Genomic DNA, 16,319 nt, shown 5'->3' with positions numbered 1-16,319 from the left:
TCAGCAGATAAATAGCGATATTTATTCGAAAATGTATGGATCAACCATACATTGCTCCTCTTTCAGTGTGTTGAACCGAGCATCGCTGTTGAACGTTCCCTGTCTAAGATGACCTGGCAATTCAAGACGATTGGCCAACATCCGATCTAGGATGAGGTGATCCAAACTCAACCACTTGCAAGGATCGGTATATGGAGGTTGGACGGCAGACGTTTCTTCGCACCGGCGGAGTAATTCACGATCCGGTTTGGCGACATCTTCGGCAAGATCCTCGGCTTCCGCGTAACTAACCACCTCTGAACGAATGCCGCATTTTGACTAGAGGAAGTCCAATACCTGACGTAAAAACACTGGGGAGAGCTTCCCACTGGTTTCCGCCTTAGTGATTGAAAGAGGGAGGCAGGGCTTAGTGCAGATTCAGTGAAGTATTATATTAGAACCGTAATTTGTTCCTGCTTGCCCTCGAGAGTTTTGATATTGTCACGGAGGTGTTCAATGCAGATGGAATCTGCCAATTGGCCCGCGGTAATTAACGATCACCCGGAGCTGCTCTATAGGTAAATTTTCTTTAGTTGTAGATAGTTAGACTTGGTTGGCCAATTTTCAATAATGATAATTTTTGCTGATATGCAACAGGCATGCACGGGTATGTATCGGATAGTTAAAACGTTTCAAAGTTATTGATTAGTTCGGAGGCTTCTTCCTATTTGCAATTGTCTTCTGTAAAGTATCAGCATTAACATATATGACGCCTGTACCTGTACCATATCGAGGCGGGGGTTCAGAGCAATGCCTAAAGTCTTGCAGGACCTGGAGAACGGCATGTAGGTGTCGTATGTGATCCTCAAGAGTGTTAGAGAATATGACAAGATCATAAATATAGGCGCGCGTGTAGTTCTTGTGGTTTCGCAGTTCATAATCGATCTGACACTGGGCATATTAGGGGACTGCTGCTGAAGCCCCTGGCTGCAACCTTAAGATGCTCTTGGCCGCGGCGAGCTATGACAGTGAGCTTATGGTGATCATCTGGGTGTATGCGCCATTGCCAGGCGGGGTAGGGGGGCAGAAATTCTTAAGGCACAACCGTTACCATCTTGCTAACGGTGTGCCATAAAATCCGCCGCAATCATCATGACGGCGCTGTTGTCACTAGGTGTTGCCACTGTAATGGCGGGTAGAAGGAGTAGGAGTCCTTTCCACGGGCCTCAGAAGCCACTGACATATCGCGTTCAAGTTGTGTCGCGCTGCCAATGCGGGTCATTCTCTCTTGGGCTCTCCATCTGATATGCCTTCTCGTCTGCCGGAGCGCACTAGGTACGCTCGTCGCCCCTTAGAAGCATATAGGGATTATTCCTACCGTGCGCTGGGAAACCCTCCCTGGTATGGCACCTGGAGAAGGGCCTGGGCGACTCCTTGCGTTTCTCATCAAGGGGTAAGGGTAGAGTCCGCCCATAGGACTTTATAGGCCTAGGTATCTTTGGAAAAAAAAAATAAGAGAAGCGCGAGAAACAGGGAAAGATGAAGGGATCCTCTATATGTAAAGTCCGTAGAAAAGATGAATGGAAAAGGCAAAGAAATCTTAATCCTTCAAGAGTCCAAAAAAAAAAAAAAAAAATCACCCAGCAGATCCTTTGCTCTTTACCTCGCTACGTACGCTGGGGAAAAATTATCCATCGTTCCGACGCAAACATTGAAGCTATTCGCAGAATGCATTGTGGCAGCAATCGATGGAAATACGTCGCTGCCAGGGGCATGGCATGGGACTTTGATCATTGCCATTGACAGCTTTTCTAAGATTTCCTCTGTGTTGTGACGACAATAGTCGCTATCTTGCTGTGCAAATAGTCGGAAGCATTAGAAGAGAGTTGCTTAGACCAAATGAAAGCACTAGAAGTAGTATTAGATGGAGATGCAGTTTGCAGTTAAGTATCCTTTATCATAAATAATATATAGATAGCCCGGTACGCCCTCCAGAAGGCCAGCAGTAACGTAGAGGTAGATAGATAGTTAGGTATTCCTATTAGGCGCGTAGGGAGGCAGGTAAGTATAAGTATATAGGGCCATAGCGGTTGGGGTATAAATATGTCCCCGGCGGGCTTCTGTCTGGCTGCTTTTTTTTTTTTTTTTTTTTTTTTTTTTTTAGGTGGAGGGTCCTGTTCGAAGAAAAGGAAGAAGATGATGAAGAAGAAGTAGAAGAAGAAGAAGAAGAAAAGGAGGACCGGGGCTGGGGGGTTCTTGAAGCTATATTTATCGACATTGGCATTCGGTTGAATGTCTTTTGGGGCGTTGTTAGAGTCACCACCCGCAAACCATGCCCCCGATGACAGTCAACTATTAGTTAGTTATTATTTTCTCTGTGAAGAAGTGAAGAAGGGTTCAAGTGAGTTGCTTTTGTATAGTTATAGTTGAGAGGGGTGTGATAAATACTTGCTGCACCTATTCTTGCTCTATGCCATCATAGCATACCGTGAATATTCCAGTATTTTTATGTGCTTCACATATATTATATATTTCATCCCTCCTGCATCCTTGTTCCTTACACGGGTAACTGTTTAAATGTTCCAGGTAACTACATCATCCCAATCAGCCAGCACACTACGGAGTAACTATGAGGAGGAGTGGATAAAGCTGGGACTGTGTCTGGCTGGGGCTGTGGTATAGCTCTTCTCATTGAAGATCTGGGGATCTCTATCCTAAGAGAGTCTCTATACTTGAGAGAACTTCTATATCTGGAAGATCTCCATATCTGGGAATCTACTCTATATTCAGAAGACTCTACGGAGTATACTCAGAAGAGAGTTTCTATAACCTACCTGATAGTTAACTAGTGGTAATATACTACTAACTATATTGGAATTAGTCGAGTACCTAACTACTCTTGACTCAAAATGTCACTCACTACAGTAGGCTTTTATGGTTGGTTTGGTCTTTCTGGGGTCAGCTGCAGGCCAGGCCTTGTGGATGATCAGGTCTATGTGCTATCCCCATTGCCTACTAACTATCATTAATTACGTGCATCGTGATGGATGCAAGTCAGGCGGATTTCTTTTGCATCTGAACAAGGCGAAGGCGAAGGAAGTCAGCGATCAAGCCATAACATAACATACGCTATTATTGCCGGAATAAATTTTGTTGTTTGTTCGTTCCCTTTTTTTTTTCCTTCCATCTTTTGCTGCTCTAGTTAACTAACTAACTAACTACTTAACTAGTTAACTACCCGTTACCTTTCTTTCTTTTTGTCTCTCTCTTTTGTCTCTCCCTCCCTCCCTCTACATCATCCTACCTTCTTTTTCTTCTCTTCTTCTTCTTCTTCTTCTTCTTCTTCTTCTTCTTCTTCTTCTTCTTCTTCTTCTTCTTCTTCTTCTTCTTCTTCTTTCAAATCTACGGGCTGCGTGGTGTGTAGACCAAAATAGTTCTTAGCTTCTTTTCCCACATCCTATCCTCCCTCTTCTCTCCTCCTCACAACATCGAAAGAATGGCCCTTTGTAGTTAGTTATAACACCATCCAGGTACGGCTACCCTGCCCAGAGGTACGTACTAAAGTTACCAGAAATTGCCGAACCTATCAACTTGCATCTACTCCTTGCTAGCTATGCCTCATTAACTATTCCCAATCCCGATTTTTGTCCGGTCCTCCAAAAAGCTTCACTTTTTATTTTATTTGTCTGGTCACTTTCCCATTTTCCCTCTCTCCTCTCCTCTCCCGAGCTCCCTCCCTCCCTTGCCGATTTTCTCTACCACTCCTCCCTCCCTCACTCACGCCTGGGAGAATTTGTATATCAAACGAACCACGGCAAACCCTTCTTCCTCCAGTGATTCATCATCTGTTCATGGATCATTTCTAAGGCAACTCAACTCCCTTGCTTCCCCCCTCCCCCCTCCCCTCAAAGCAGAACATACGCCCTCCTACATGGATAATATATATATCCGACTTAACTCCAGCAGGCGTCCCACGTTTGCCTTATAAACCACTTCTTCAGCAGTGGCAGGCAGAGCGTCCTTCTTTATTAATTATAACTTATCACTTACATCCATCCACAGGACCTAGCAGCACACTTCTATGCCCTCTGTTTTTTCCCCCTTTTGACCAGCAGCTATACAACCTACTGACTTGACTTGAGCGGCAACAGGAGAGCATGAAAAGCCTATTGAGAGGAGCCACTTGTGATGAATGGCGTTTTCTTTTTCCCTTTCTGACACAGGTTTTTCAGAGAATATATCAATCCCCTCTCCCTACTATAATAATACTTATGAGACTTGTCTACAAACAGCAAACAGCAGGAAAGCAACTCAGCCATCCTTCGTCCACCCTCTGCCCTTTCTTCTGTTATTTCTTCCAATCATGTTGACCTGTCTACTCTACCAGTCTATCATTTGAGACAATCTTCTTCTTCTACTTTTTTTTTCCCTCCGTTCTGTTTATTTTTATTTCCTCCTAGCCGATTAGAGAGAAAAATTCCTGACCACAGTATCCTTACTAACGAAACACACACAACCAGACGGAGAGAGAAATTCCCACAGAATAGGCGAAAAATATACAGTGTGGGTAACAATATCGATGCACAGCGTGCAGGGCACTAATCAGGACTAGAAGAAGGCTAAAGCACAGCACCACCGCACCCACCTAGGTAGGGTAGGTAGGGTAGTGGGGGAGAAGGGAAGGGAAGGAAGGGAAGGCAGGCGCGGGGGCCAGGGGGGGTTAAGCAGCTAACTTGAACCCGGACTGCGCTTATACCTTCTCCCCCAGGCCACACCCGTCCGTCTACCCCTTTTTATTTCCTTTTTCCCTTTTATTTTCTACTCCATTTTCCTTTTCTTCTCCGCGGCCAAAAAAATATATATATATATATATATATTACGATGATTGATTGTGGATATATGACATGGCCAGACAGTCGAGCGTTATTATTATGTGACGATGGAGCCGGCATTCTCTGATGTAGCCCGCCGGAACGCCTGCGCCTGGAGAGAAGGTTCTCTACGACTGCATACCACCTTTTTAAATATTTTTTAAAAATATTTTTCTTCCTTCTTCAGGCTCCAACAGCAGCGGCAGCAGCAGCAAGGAGAGAGAAGAACAGCATGGGGCCTCCTACACAAATGGACGACATGGGGCCGTGGACCCTACCATACCTGGACAAGAAAAGACGTGCACATGTTACACTGACACGGGCGAGAGAGAGAAGACCAGAAGAAGAATAATGATGTGTTCGAGGCCCATGCAGATCCTTCCAGCGGGTTTTCTTCCCCCTCCTCGCCTTCCTTACTCATATCAGCAAAATCAGCACCACCAACAGCCGAGACCGGAGACGGGAGAAAACGTAACAAAGAGCCTCCCTCCATCCCTCCCTCATTTTCTTTCTATCTATTCACCCGAGAGGGAAGGGGGGGGGGGGGGCAGGCCTCTCTCTGCATATGGGCAAGGGGGGAGGGGGGGAGGGGGACGCGGGGCAAAAAAACACAAGCTTCCTCAGGAGCCTGTTTACTAATAGGTTATAGATGAACACTAACATACAAGGTTGTCTTTCCAGCAGCAGGAGATCTTGCATTCCTATGCGGGGCTGATTTTATCTTATCTGCGTTATGTCATCCGCTTTCTCTGCCCTCGACTTGGACATTGATGTTGCTTCCTGTTCCATCTCCCCGTGTATTATTATTTATGTATTGTTGTTCCAAGGTTTGTCTGTGCTGAACAGAGTGAGATGAAAACGCCAAGACCGGACTAACCCAAGGAGGACTAGTGAATGGAGCCTCGGGGGCCAGAGCCTCCGCCGCATCGGGACTAGCGCAGGCATTGCCCTTTTAGGCGACTCGTTCTTGTCTCTTTCCAAGAACCAAAGACCAAACCAGACCAGACAAACGAACCAAACGAACCAAACCAAACCAAACTCCTCTCTCTCTTCTTCTATTTCTTCTCTTCCTCCTCTATTTCCTATTTCTTCCCATTCCCACCCATTGATCCATGGCTCACTCTTCGTCCTCCACTCTCTCCCCTTTCCCCTTTCCCTCTTTTTCTTCTTTTTCTTCTTTTTCTTCCTAATTCTTCCTAATTCTTACTTATTACTAACTACCTAATTCCCTTTATTATCCAACAACTCCCTCTTATCGCTCTTCCTGTCTTCCCGTCTTCCTCCGTCGTCTCTTCCTCGTCTTCTCCTCAACTCCCGCCCTTCGATCGCCAAAATCCCACTTCTTCCTCCTCCACCAGCATATCCATCATTGAATCATCTCGCCATCTCGCCATCTCACCATCCTGCCATCCCATCCTCGATTCCTCGATTCATCGATTCCTACTAAATGCGCGCGATCTTCTCCCTCCCTCCTCCCCTGCTCCTCCAGTCGCCTCCGTTCCTAACTTACCCGTCAAAAACGTGGCCTCCTCTTGACATCCTGCGACCGCTATCCCACGCCTAGCAAGTCTTCTCGAGATCCTTGTCTACCGCGAATCCACCCTCTTCACTCGCATATTTTCATCACAAATATCATCGAAAATCCATCGCAAAGTCGTCGTGTTTCATCGCTTGTGGCCACCCAAAAAGTCATTATTCAACAAGAACGATTTTCCCCCTCCTCTTAACTTCTCCTACGTGTGGTTGGATTTGCCTTCTCCATCTCGTCTGATCTCCTCGAAATAGACCTCCTTTCGCTTCAGCCATTCTGTCGCGTGGTGTAACGGTCCTGGTTGATGACTTGGTTCGTCAATCGGAACCAACACACCAACTGGAAAAATTTGCGCGTGTGGCTCTGGAAGCAAAGGACACCATTTTCGTTCCACCACCAGAACCAACTCCTCCTCCTCCTCCTCCCCATCAGAATTCCATCACCCAGCCACCTCGTCCGATCGAGGGTTCACCTCTAGAGCGCCAACAACGTGTTCTGGAGGAGGTAAGCTGTCAGATTATGACAGATACCTCCTCTCTCGCAGCCACGCATCTGCCAGCGAACTCCCACTCGGTCACCGTTCAGCCGCTCCCCTCTCCTATTGTTCCTTCTCCGGTTCCAAATGGTAACAGTAACGCCGTTGCGCAGCAGTCTGTCCATGATGACGAAGACGAGCCTTATACCATCAAATGCATCTGTTCCTTCGAGGACGATGATGGCCACACCGTATTCTGCGAACGTTGTGAAACCTGGCAACACATCTTATGCTACTACGACGGCGAAGATGTCCCTGAAGTCCACAACTGTGCAGATTGCGAACCGAGACCCCTAAATTCAAAGCTCGCCACAGAGCTACAGAGAAGGCGCAGAGAGGAGCAGAGCGATGGCGGTGACCGGAAAAGCAAGCGATCCGGCTCCAAATCCCATAGGAAGAAGGTAGCCGCGAAGGATAATAACAGTAACAATTCAACAGGGACCCTTCCGTCCGGTGTAGCGGCGATCAGACGAACGGCTGGTCCTCCCACGAGAGGGCTTCCCCTCGCAAGAATCAAAGACAGTCATCGCTCGTCGAACTCGATAAACTCGCTCACGGGGCCTTGCTCCTTCAGTTGGTTCCGACAGTCGAAAGCGAGCAACATCTGCGTCGGCTATGAGCCCTACCAAGGCCTCCCTCATCCCGAATATCCCCTCTACTCCCAGGAGTTCCTCCATCTGTACGATCATGACCAGGCGAACGGTGGATATTCCCAGCATCTATTCGATAACCTGCAACTAGCGAACGACTTTTCTTCCTGGTACAAGATCCTGCCCGTCTGCCCGCGATGACCACGGTCGCTCTCCTAAGAAGTCTTTACATATTTAAATCGTCCACTCGACCCTGCGCAGTGGCCAGTCCTCTCCAAACAAGTTGTTACAGACACCAGTGTTGAATACGATGGACGGCATCCTACATGGCGGTTTCTGACTGTGGAAAATGATGTTCACAAGGATGAGATCATTGGAGAGGTGAAGGGCAAAGTAGGTCATTTCCGCGATTATTGCGTCGATCCGAATAATCGATGGCATGAGTTCCATCATCCCTTGCCCTTCGTATTCTTCCACCCTCAGCTTCCGATATATATCGACAGTCGCAAAGAAGGCTCCCAGCTACGCTATGTTCGCCGATCATGTCACCCAAACGTCACCATGAAGACCGTCATCACGAATAACATTGAATATCATTTCTGCCTTGTGGCGAACCAGGATATTACTGCCAAGTCAGAAATAACAACCTCCTGGTACCTTGACCCGCAAATGTTTCCTTCCAACAACGGCTTTGTTAAGCAGGAAGGATCCAATGATGGCATCTCTGATGACTGGCCGATCTCAATAAGCAAAGTTCTAGCCAATTTCGGTGGCTGTGCGTGTGATTCTTCACGATCCTGTCGCCTGGCGAAAGTCGACTGTCGACGACCTCCGAAGAGTGCTGACACAGCCTCGAAACAGGTAAATGGGAGGCGGAAAAAGAGCAAGGCTAAAAATGCGATCTCGCCCGTCAACACGGGCCTAGCTAATAATAGTCGAGCTGCAAGCGAAGCCGTCAAGGCCCAAGTGGATGACGATCAAGGGGGGAGCCGATCAAGGTCAACATCCAATCGCCCTCGAAGTCGAGATCTAACACCCACAGCACATAGTCCCTCAGTCTCGGACCCATTGGCCTCGATGTCTGGGGAGCTTTCTGCGCGCGAGAAACGGAAGATTGCCGCAGCTGAGAAGAAGTTCGAGCAGCTTGAACATGAGCAGCAACAGCCTCAGAAGAAGAAAAAGCGGTCTAGTGGTACCTCTGTTACGGGTACCAGTAATACTGCTACTACTGCCATCGGCGTAAGTTCCTGTAGTCTCTTTGCGAAAGTGGTAACAACCGAACCTAATTATTCTAAGCAGGCCTCACAGACCAACGCTAAACCTCTACGCATCGACACCACAAGTGCTCGTCGATCTTCCAATTCTCCTCGGAAACGCTCGCCTGCGTCCGTTACACCAGGCCCAAAGCCGCAATCTTCGCAAAAGAAGGCGTCGAGATCAACACCCATTGTCGCCTCCCCTCTTCGCCGCCCAGATTACGTCGACTCTGAAATGCAAACCGAGCCGGACGAGAATGATCCGGACTTCGTCCCGCCAAAGCCTCCACGGCGATCTGGCTTCGTTCCGTTGACAACACGACTTCTAAAACGGTGTCATGAGGATAGGGTTCGGCTTCAGCAAATTGGCAATCGTATCAATGCGTCGCCAGTTTACAGTAGTGACATTGCCACGCCTTCGATACCAGATTCCCAGCACGCCATCCTCAGCTCGCCTCTAAGTCGTCGCGAAGATGTCGACATGAAGGACACAGATACACCGATGACGCCACCTAAGATTTCCCAACATACTACCACGACCACTATCCCACCGTCACCTGGCACATCAGCCGCATTGTCTTCCTTAAATATATCCTCAGACACTTCCCCTCAAAAACCGCCTCACCCATTACCATCAACCGTCGCGCATAATTTCCCAATGCCGCGCAAACCTCCTGACAGAGCATGCAGAGCTGACCTGCGAGTTCAATTACCTCCTGCACCTCCTCCTTTCACCACCCCCTCATCAACACCTAACTCGATGATGACAACTCCTACACATCCCACCACCTCTACAAGCACATACAAAGATAAACCCAACTCCTCAACACCAATACTCCCAACGCAATCACCACACTCATTCCCTATCAAATCTTCACCCACCAACGCAACTACTACCACTCCTACAGCCGCCCAACATCCTATGCCTACAATAACGCCACCCTCGAGCGCCATCACCCCTAGCCCTGTGAAGAAAAAACTTAGCTTAGGTGATTACATGAGCCGGCGCGGTACCTTAACGGCAACTACGCCACCGATTGAGAAACCGCAGCCGCCTCTGTTTTCCGCAGGTCAGAGTCAGAGCCCGTCGACGCCACTGCAACAGCAGGGAGCTAATAGCCAGGGCCAATGTCAGAACTCAATGGATAAAGATACATATAAAGTTATGGCTTCGGTGGATGGACGGGGGAACTTGGCTGGTGGTTCTGACAGTAGTAGTAGTGATACGACGGTAGCTCAGGATGTAGTTATGCAGGATGCTGGTGCGAATACTTCGTCTGCGCCTTCTGCTGGTGTCGCCATGCTAGGGTTACCATCGTGGCCTCTAGCTGCTTCCCCCTCTACATCCGTCGCTACTGAGTCGCAAGGTGGGAGTAATGGATATAATAACAATGGTGTTGGTCCTGGTTCTGGTGAATCACGGGATCCAAGGTTGCAGCATCATTCGAGATAAAGTTCATGTTCTTTTGTAATTTTTTCACTTGTATGGTTGTTTCTTTTTTTTATTTCTTCTCAATTCAAATTACTATTATTTTACTTTAACATTCTTTATTCTTTATTTTTTTTCGTTTTTAGCCGTCTCCCTTTTGCGTTTCCCTGATGAATGGGTTTTGTAGGGTGTTGGTTGTCTGGGCTTTCATGGTTTTTGTTGATAGGCACTTTCTTTCTATTCTAGGTATTTTTTTGTGATTTTTTTTAAAAAAAAAATTACTTTCACCTCTCACTTTCTTAATCTTAGACTACATTTCCTTCACTTTGTTAAAGTTGTAGTTATATATGATGTAGCAGCCAAAAAACTCATTCAACCAATCACGATTAGGTGATCTCCAGCTAATCCTGCTTAGTCATCTCCAACTTCCTCAACTTCAACTCGTCCTTGGTCGAAGCTGTCTTTCATTCAGTTAAGCATCGCAACTCGTTACACGTACACCTTTTGCTTCTGGCAGATATAGGCGACCAGATATTCCATACAGTTACAACCTACATTTGAGTTGACCCAGAGCGCCCAATTGCAAACTAAAAGGACGAAGTGTCATTCATACAAACGAGGAAAGGAGGCCAGGCCAGGCCCCTGTACCTACCTAGCTAATCAAAGCTCCATTCACTCCGTCTCGTGCGCCATCACGACGACGACCACGACCACGACCAGAAACCACCTCTACAGACAGCAGCAGCAATGGAAACACAACCAACAGACCCTCACCAACCAGACCCCCTCCTCTCCCTCCGGCGCGCCCTCTCCTCCTCCTCCTCCACCACCTCCGGCACCACCCCATCCCCGAACCAACCCGTCCTCCTCACCTCCCCTACCCCCACACCCACAAACACAACCACAGACCTCACTGTGGCCACCCACCTGCACCTCCCAGCCACATCGCAATGCATCCCGCTCTCAACGCCCACGCGCTTCATCTCCGCCGCCGCAGGCAACATCCCCATCGACCTGCGCAGCATCTACTTCGCCTGGCTGAAGCGGGACGTGGCGATTCCGGAGTACATTGCTAGTGCGCAGGCGGTGAATGAGGGGATTGGGGAGCGGTGGGGGAAAGAGGGGAAGGAGGGGAAGGAGGGGGCGGTGGGCAAGGTGGGCAAGGTGCTGCATTTGGTGTTTGTCGAGCGCCTGGATCTTATTACGTGGTTGGAGGGCGCGTCGGAGGATAGTGAGTATATTCGGCCGTTGGCGGGAGATGTTGGGGTAGGAGATGCGGGTGTCGGTGCGGCTACGCGCGCGGCGGAGGATTCGGCGAAGGTTGCGTCGGGGGCGGCCGGGGGGGTATCGACTATTCCTAGTGCGGGTTCGGGGGCGCAAGGTGCTGGTGCTGGTGCTGGTGCTGGTGCTGGTGTTGGGGTTGGGGTTGGAGGGAGGCCGGTGCGGAGTGTCGACCCGCGCCTGCAGGAGATTTATAATGGGGAGCGCAAGATGGGGGATCGGAATAGTGTGCTTAGGGGGATTAAGCCGACGGTGGGGTTATGCTCTCTCTTTCTCTATTTTTTTTTCTTTTCATATTGGGTGTTGACTCTGGGGCTGACGCTTTCTTTCTCTTTTTTCAATCCTATTATCAGGACTTCTCCCACGTCCGCAAAACCGCCGAGATGTTCCTAGGCCGCAACCGCTCGCGCCCAGGCCCAACACGCACAGCAAACATGGCAAAGCCAGGGCATGAAACCCACCTCAACATCCCTATCCAACGGCGCGTCCCTAATCAAACAACCGGGACCCCCCTCCTCCACAAACCCATCCTCCTCCCGGCGTCCAAACCCCATCATCCTCCTCTCCCCCTCCGCCTCCTCCCTCCTGCGCATGTCAAACATCAGATCCTTCCTCCAGGACGGCATCTACGTGCCACCCGACCACCCAACCCTCGCCACCTCCACCGCCTCCAACCTCCTCCACATCACCCGCACCCTTCAGACCCTCCCGGACCCAACCTCCAGCTCCAAACCCTCCTCCACCCCCGCCTCCACACCCGGCGTCTCCGGCCTCCACAACAACCGCAAACCCACCCGCTTCATCCTCGTCGACAGCACCGCCGACTTCAAGCCGGACTACTGGAGCCGCGTCGTCGCCGTCTTCACCACGGGCCAGACGTGGCAGTTCAAATCGTACAAGTGGTCCTCGCCGCCGGAGCTGTTCAAGCATGCCACGGGCATCTATGTCGGGTGGCGCGGGGAGGATGTGCCGAGGGAAGTTAAGGGGTGGGGCCGCGGCGTGCGCAGTTTTGCGATCGACCGGTGGGATGAGAAGAGTGCGAATCTGGCTGTTTCTGGGGTGGGGAATGCGGGTGGTGCTGGTGCTGGTGCTGTGGGGGGGCCTAGCGGGCGGTGGAGGGATAGGGGGGTTGTGGAGGGGGTTTGGATGGCGATTGAGGAGGGGATGAGGGCGAGGGGGTGGGGTGGAGGGAAGTGAACATTTTTTGTATGCTTTTGCTGTTGATGATACTGCTGCTAATCTTGGGGGTTTTTTTTTTGCTTGATCTTGTTCATGTCATACCAAATCGTAGCGGGGAAATGGAAATTGTTGTTAGAAATGAATGATACACAGCTATCGTATGTATATCTACAGAGAGATATATATATACCTAAGTAGGTATGATTACTTCGCCTAGATTCTACACCTTCCATCGGATATAGCTAGTTTTTTACTTTACTAGCCGTCGGAATGAAGAAAAAAAGGTGGATTGCAGAAAATAAGGAGCGGGAATGAAAGAGGAATGAAATTCAAGGTGGGAAAAAAAAAAAAAAAAAAAAAAGCTCTTCTAAAATTACAGCAGAGAAGTTTCAAATTTCAAGAAATGATGAAGTATGAGAATGTGGAGATGTACATAGATAGGGAGATAAATACAATGCCTTCTTTACACTTCATATCTATCCTGTGATGTGATGAGATATATATGTATGACTCAGTATGAGAGCAATATGCACTGAGATGAGCTGATATGATGGAAATATACCAGCAGTTTATGAAGATAATCTCAACCCTCAACTCAAAACATTATAAGCTAGAAAAAATACATATGTGAAAATAGCAGAAAGAAAAAAAAAAAAAAAAGAAAAGAAAAATAAGTAAAGACACAAACAATCATAGTTTAAATCATCTCTTCAGTAAGTAAGAGAGATAAAAGAAGAACAAAAACAAGAGTTGATGATTGTGTGAAGATGAAAATGATTATGATAGAGAAGGTACGTGTATATATGAAGTAGATATAGAAGATTAAAAAGAGTTAAGATGACAAAAAAAAACGAGTCAAATATAAAATAAAAATGAATTAACATAATAATGATAAGAATGATAAGAATATTTATGCAGATGATACCAAGGATAACAACAGCAATGAAACAATGAAAGGGGGAGAAAAAAAAAAGCAATATTCATGCCATGCATAGATAGATTCAATGAAAAAAAAAAAAAAAAAAAAAAAGGGCAAGCAGGGAAAAAAGATACAAATCAAACAATGAAAATGGAAAACAAAAAATAGAGAATTTGCCCAAATATAAAAAGCCAAAAATAAACACTTTCAGAGACGAAAAAGCAACTCCCAATATGCTAGATGGAGGAAAAAAAGAAAGGCTGGCGGGGAAACGGAACGGTGCTGATGAACTGTAACATGTAGAAAAATGCACATACATAAAATGTATATATGAGAAAGATCATTTCCAGATTCAACCGGACACTTTGGAGACCTGTGAGTGAGGAATGAAAAAGCTCAGAGGGAAAAAAAGAAAGAAAGAAAGAAAAAAAGAAAGAAAAAAAGAAAAAAAGAAAGAAAGAAAGGAAAAAAAAAGGAAAGAAAGGAAGAAAATCAACAAAAGAGAAAAAAAGAAAAAAATTATTACATAGGAGATGGGTAGAGAGGGAGAGAGAGGGGAGCATGTGCCATAGCCATATTCTTCTTCTTCTTTTTTCTTACTTTCATTCATTTCAACTCGTTTTGCTTCATTTCGGTCTTTTCTTCTTCTTCTTTTTCTTTTTCTTTCTCTTTTTTTAAAGCTTGGTTTTGGTACTGGCTGACTGTGTCGTGGTTACCACCAGTCATGCCAACGGTCCTGAAATTGGATAAGGGAGCCCCCCGGCGGGCGGGGGTTGACAGAGCTCAGGACCCCGGGTTGGGAGACGCGCGATGTTCGCGGCGAAACGGCGCGGATCCGCGGGGGATCTTAAAAACATATATATACCGCCCCAGTCATTTCCACAACTGGGGTGTTAGTGTTTTGGCCCCAGCACCCCCTCCCTTCCCCACCAAGAAAAGAGAACAATTCGGGCACTTCAAATTCCGTCACGATGTTCTCATCGATTGAAACCAAAAAATAGAAAAAAAGCTTGCTCTTCAAATCTTACGACCTCGTGGACCGGCTCATGGAGCGTTCTGGGACGGGAGCAGGGCCTGGAGAATGCGATTTACCCGAGGCATTGAGGTCGAAGTCATGTTCCTGCAGAACAACGGCATATTTTGGATCCCGCACGAATTTCGGGACGGAGTCCTGTATTTTTTCGAATTTGCGTTCTTTTTTAGTAAAAAGCCCGAACGAAAGGGGGAGGAAAAAAGGGGAAAGGGAAGGGAGAAGGAAAGGGAGAGGGAGGGAGCATCTCTCTCCCTCCTGAGCCCCAAGGACGAAAATACTTACACTTGACATGAGTTTGAAGACAGAAATCTGAGCGAGCTCGAAAAGGCTAACCACTTCAGTTAAGCTTTTAAGCATTGATGCATCATCTCCAACGGCCCGTGTCATACGGCTGGCAAGGCTATTTCGTAAAGCGTGCTCGATGTTCAGCTCGCAGGGAGATCCGGGAGCAAGGAAAGCGTTGTATAAGCCTATTATTGTTCATTATCAGTTACCAGTGAACCACGCTGAAAGTAGCTGGGTAGAGAGGAGTAGAACGCTGCAAGAAGTAAAACATGACGAAAAGAAAAAAGAATTGGTTTGAATTACAACAAATGAAAACTCACCATATGCACTCGCAAGGGTTTCACGGACGACATCCATCTTCGCAAATGAACCGGCTTTTTCCTGCTGGTGGTAATTTATCGTAAAGTCAGAAACGTCAATATAAAACGACAGGTTCTCCTCGCAGAGGGAATCGCGCAGGAATTCCCTGAACAGTAGTCGCAGGGCGGGATCTTGCAGGATGTTGTTTAGGCGGGCATTGTTCGAATCTCGAGGTGCAACGCGGCCGTCGTACGCAGTGACCAGCGGCTTTTCCCGTGCGATCCATCCACAGACCCGTTGTCCTCGCTCGGTCAATGCATAGATAGAATACTTCGTTGGCTGGAAGGCTGCCGCTTCCGGGTTATGTTGGGCGAAATTCTTATCCTCAAAGACGGAGTGAATCAACCCGTGCTTAACAAACATCGTTGCAATCTCGAACGTTTCCCGGCGGTCTGTTGTCGTACAGCAGTCCATCAACCAATCCACCGCTGCCTTTCCGGTAAAAGTATTCTGGATGACTTTGTCTCCGATTTTTCTTTCCTTCGCCATTTTCACGCCGACAAGTCCATTAGTGTAGTCACTCACGGAATCCGAATCCGAGGTCGAAACCGACGGCTTGAGATTAGGGCCATCTTGGCCAGCAAACCGGCGGAAAATAACCTCGATTGTAGCACGGTCGTGGGATATTTGGTCCGTGGTATTTTCTCGTTCTGTGTTACTAGCTGCATAGTATTTCGAGGGGATTCGAGCACGTCCATGATGTGTCTCGCAGTGATCCCGTTTCTTTGGCAAAATCGCTGCAGGATGTTGATGCCCTTGGGTGTCAATTGGAAAAGCGCGCCCTTGAGAGGGAATTGAAGACTTATCCTTCCGTCTACGGACTCAATGAATCTGGCATCTACAAACCGCTGACATACTGAGCGGGCCATTTCCTTCGCCATGGAAAATGTCGTGGTCGTGGTAGTCGTGACAATGCGTGAGGGGTCTTTGGGGTCCGGCATACGATTCGATTGCGAGAACTTTAGAGAACCGAGATTGTTGATGGCCTCTTCCGACGTAAAAGTATGGTCGAACTTGGAGAAGTGCTCTCGATGCCTCTCTATTTTCTTACTGACCATCAGCGTCGAAGAA

General features: G+C 47.8%; 5 protein-coding genes across 5 annotated transcripts; 3 read left to right on the top strand and 2 right to left on the bottom strand.

Annotated features, from left to right (window-relative positions):
- Positions 1–21: 21 nt before the first annotated feature.
- BDCG_17859 (uncharacterized protein) lies at positions 22–824 on the bottom strand (the record flags this gene model as incomplete). Its single annotated transcript, XM_045426904.1, has 2 exons — positions 22–318; positions 759–824. 2 exons carry the CDS (start codon positions 822–824, stop codon positions 22–24), a joined length of 363 nt encoding a protein of 120 aa, XP_045282688.1.
- A 2,831-nt stretch (positions 825–3,655) lies between these two features.
- Positions 3,656–4,836, top strand: BDCG_17858 (uncharacterized protein). The gene has a single exon (XM_045426903.1). The coding sequence runs from the start codon at positions 4,137–4,139 to the stop codon at positions 4,347–4,349; it is 213 nt and encodes a 70-aa protein (XP_045282687.1). The 5' UTR covers positions 3,656–4,136; the 3' UTR covers positions 4,350–4,836.
- Positions 4,837–6,900: 2,064 nt separating this feature from the next.
- Positions 6,901–10,215, top strand: BDCG_08812 (PHD finger and SET domain-containing protein; the record flags this gene model as incomplete). Its single annotated transcript, XM_045424596.1, has 3 exons — positions 6,901–7,692; positions 7,768–8,745; positions 8,806–10,215. The coding sequence occupies 3 exons, from the start codon at positions 6,901–6,903 to the stop codon at positions 10,213–10,215; spliced, it is 3,180 nt and encodes a 1,059-aa protein (XP_045273274.1).
- A 415-nt stretch (positions 10,216–10,630) lies between these two features.
- BDCG_08811 (pol II transcription elongation factor subunit Cdc73) lies at positions 10,631–12,670 on the top strand. Its single transcript, XM_045424595.1, has 2 exons — positions 10,631–11,724; positions 11,826–12,670. Exons 1-2 carry the CDS (start codon positions 10,939–10,941, stop codon positions 12,453–12,455), a joined length of 1,416 nt encoding a protein of 471 aa, XP_045273273.1. The 5' UTR covers positions 10,631–10,938; the 3' UTR covers positions 12,456–12,670.
- A 628-nt stretch (positions 12,671–13,298) lies between these two features.
- BDCG_08810 (developmental regulator FlbA) lies at positions 13,299–16,306 on the bottom strand (the record flags this gene model as incomplete). The annotated part of the gene is made up of 4 exons (XM_045424594.1): positions 13,299–14,741; positions 14,886–15,073; positions 15,209–16,062; positions 16,095–16,306. The coding sequence occupies 4 exons, from the start codon at positions 16,304–16,306 to the stop codon at positions 14,595–14,597; spliced, it is 1,401 nt and encodes a 466-aa protein (XP_045273272.1). The 3' UTR covers positions 13,299–14,594.
- Between the last annotated feature and the right edge of the window lie 13 nt (positions 16,307–16,319).

This window comes from Blastomyces dermatitidis (genome assembly GCF_000003525.1).
Source record: "Blastomyces dermatitidis ER-3 genomic scaffold supercont1.12, whole genome shotgun sequence".
Classification (NCBI taxonomy): domain Eukaryota; kingdom Fungi; phylum Ascomycota; class Eurotiomycetes; order Onygenales; family Ajellomycetaceae; genus Blastomyces; species Blastomyces dermatitidis.
Note: the sequence above shows the minus strand (reverse complement) of the source record. Positions and strands in the feature narration are given on the sequence as shown.

What these genes read in the sequence shown, in the direction of transcription:
- BDCG_17858 (XM_045426903.1), top strand. Translation starts at nt 4,137, where the DNA reads ATGAAAAGCCTATTGAGAGGAGCCACTTGTGATGAATGGCGTTTTCTT.
- BDCG_08811 (XM_045424595.1), top strand. Translation starts at nt 10,939, where the DNA reads ATGGAAACACAACCAACAGACCCTCACCAACCAGACCCCCTCCTCTCC. An exon ending in TTAGGGGGATTAAGCCGACG is followed by an intron (nt 11,725 to 11,825) that starts GTGGGGTTATGC and finishes TCCTATTATCAG; the next exon opens with GACTTCTCCCACGTCCGCAA.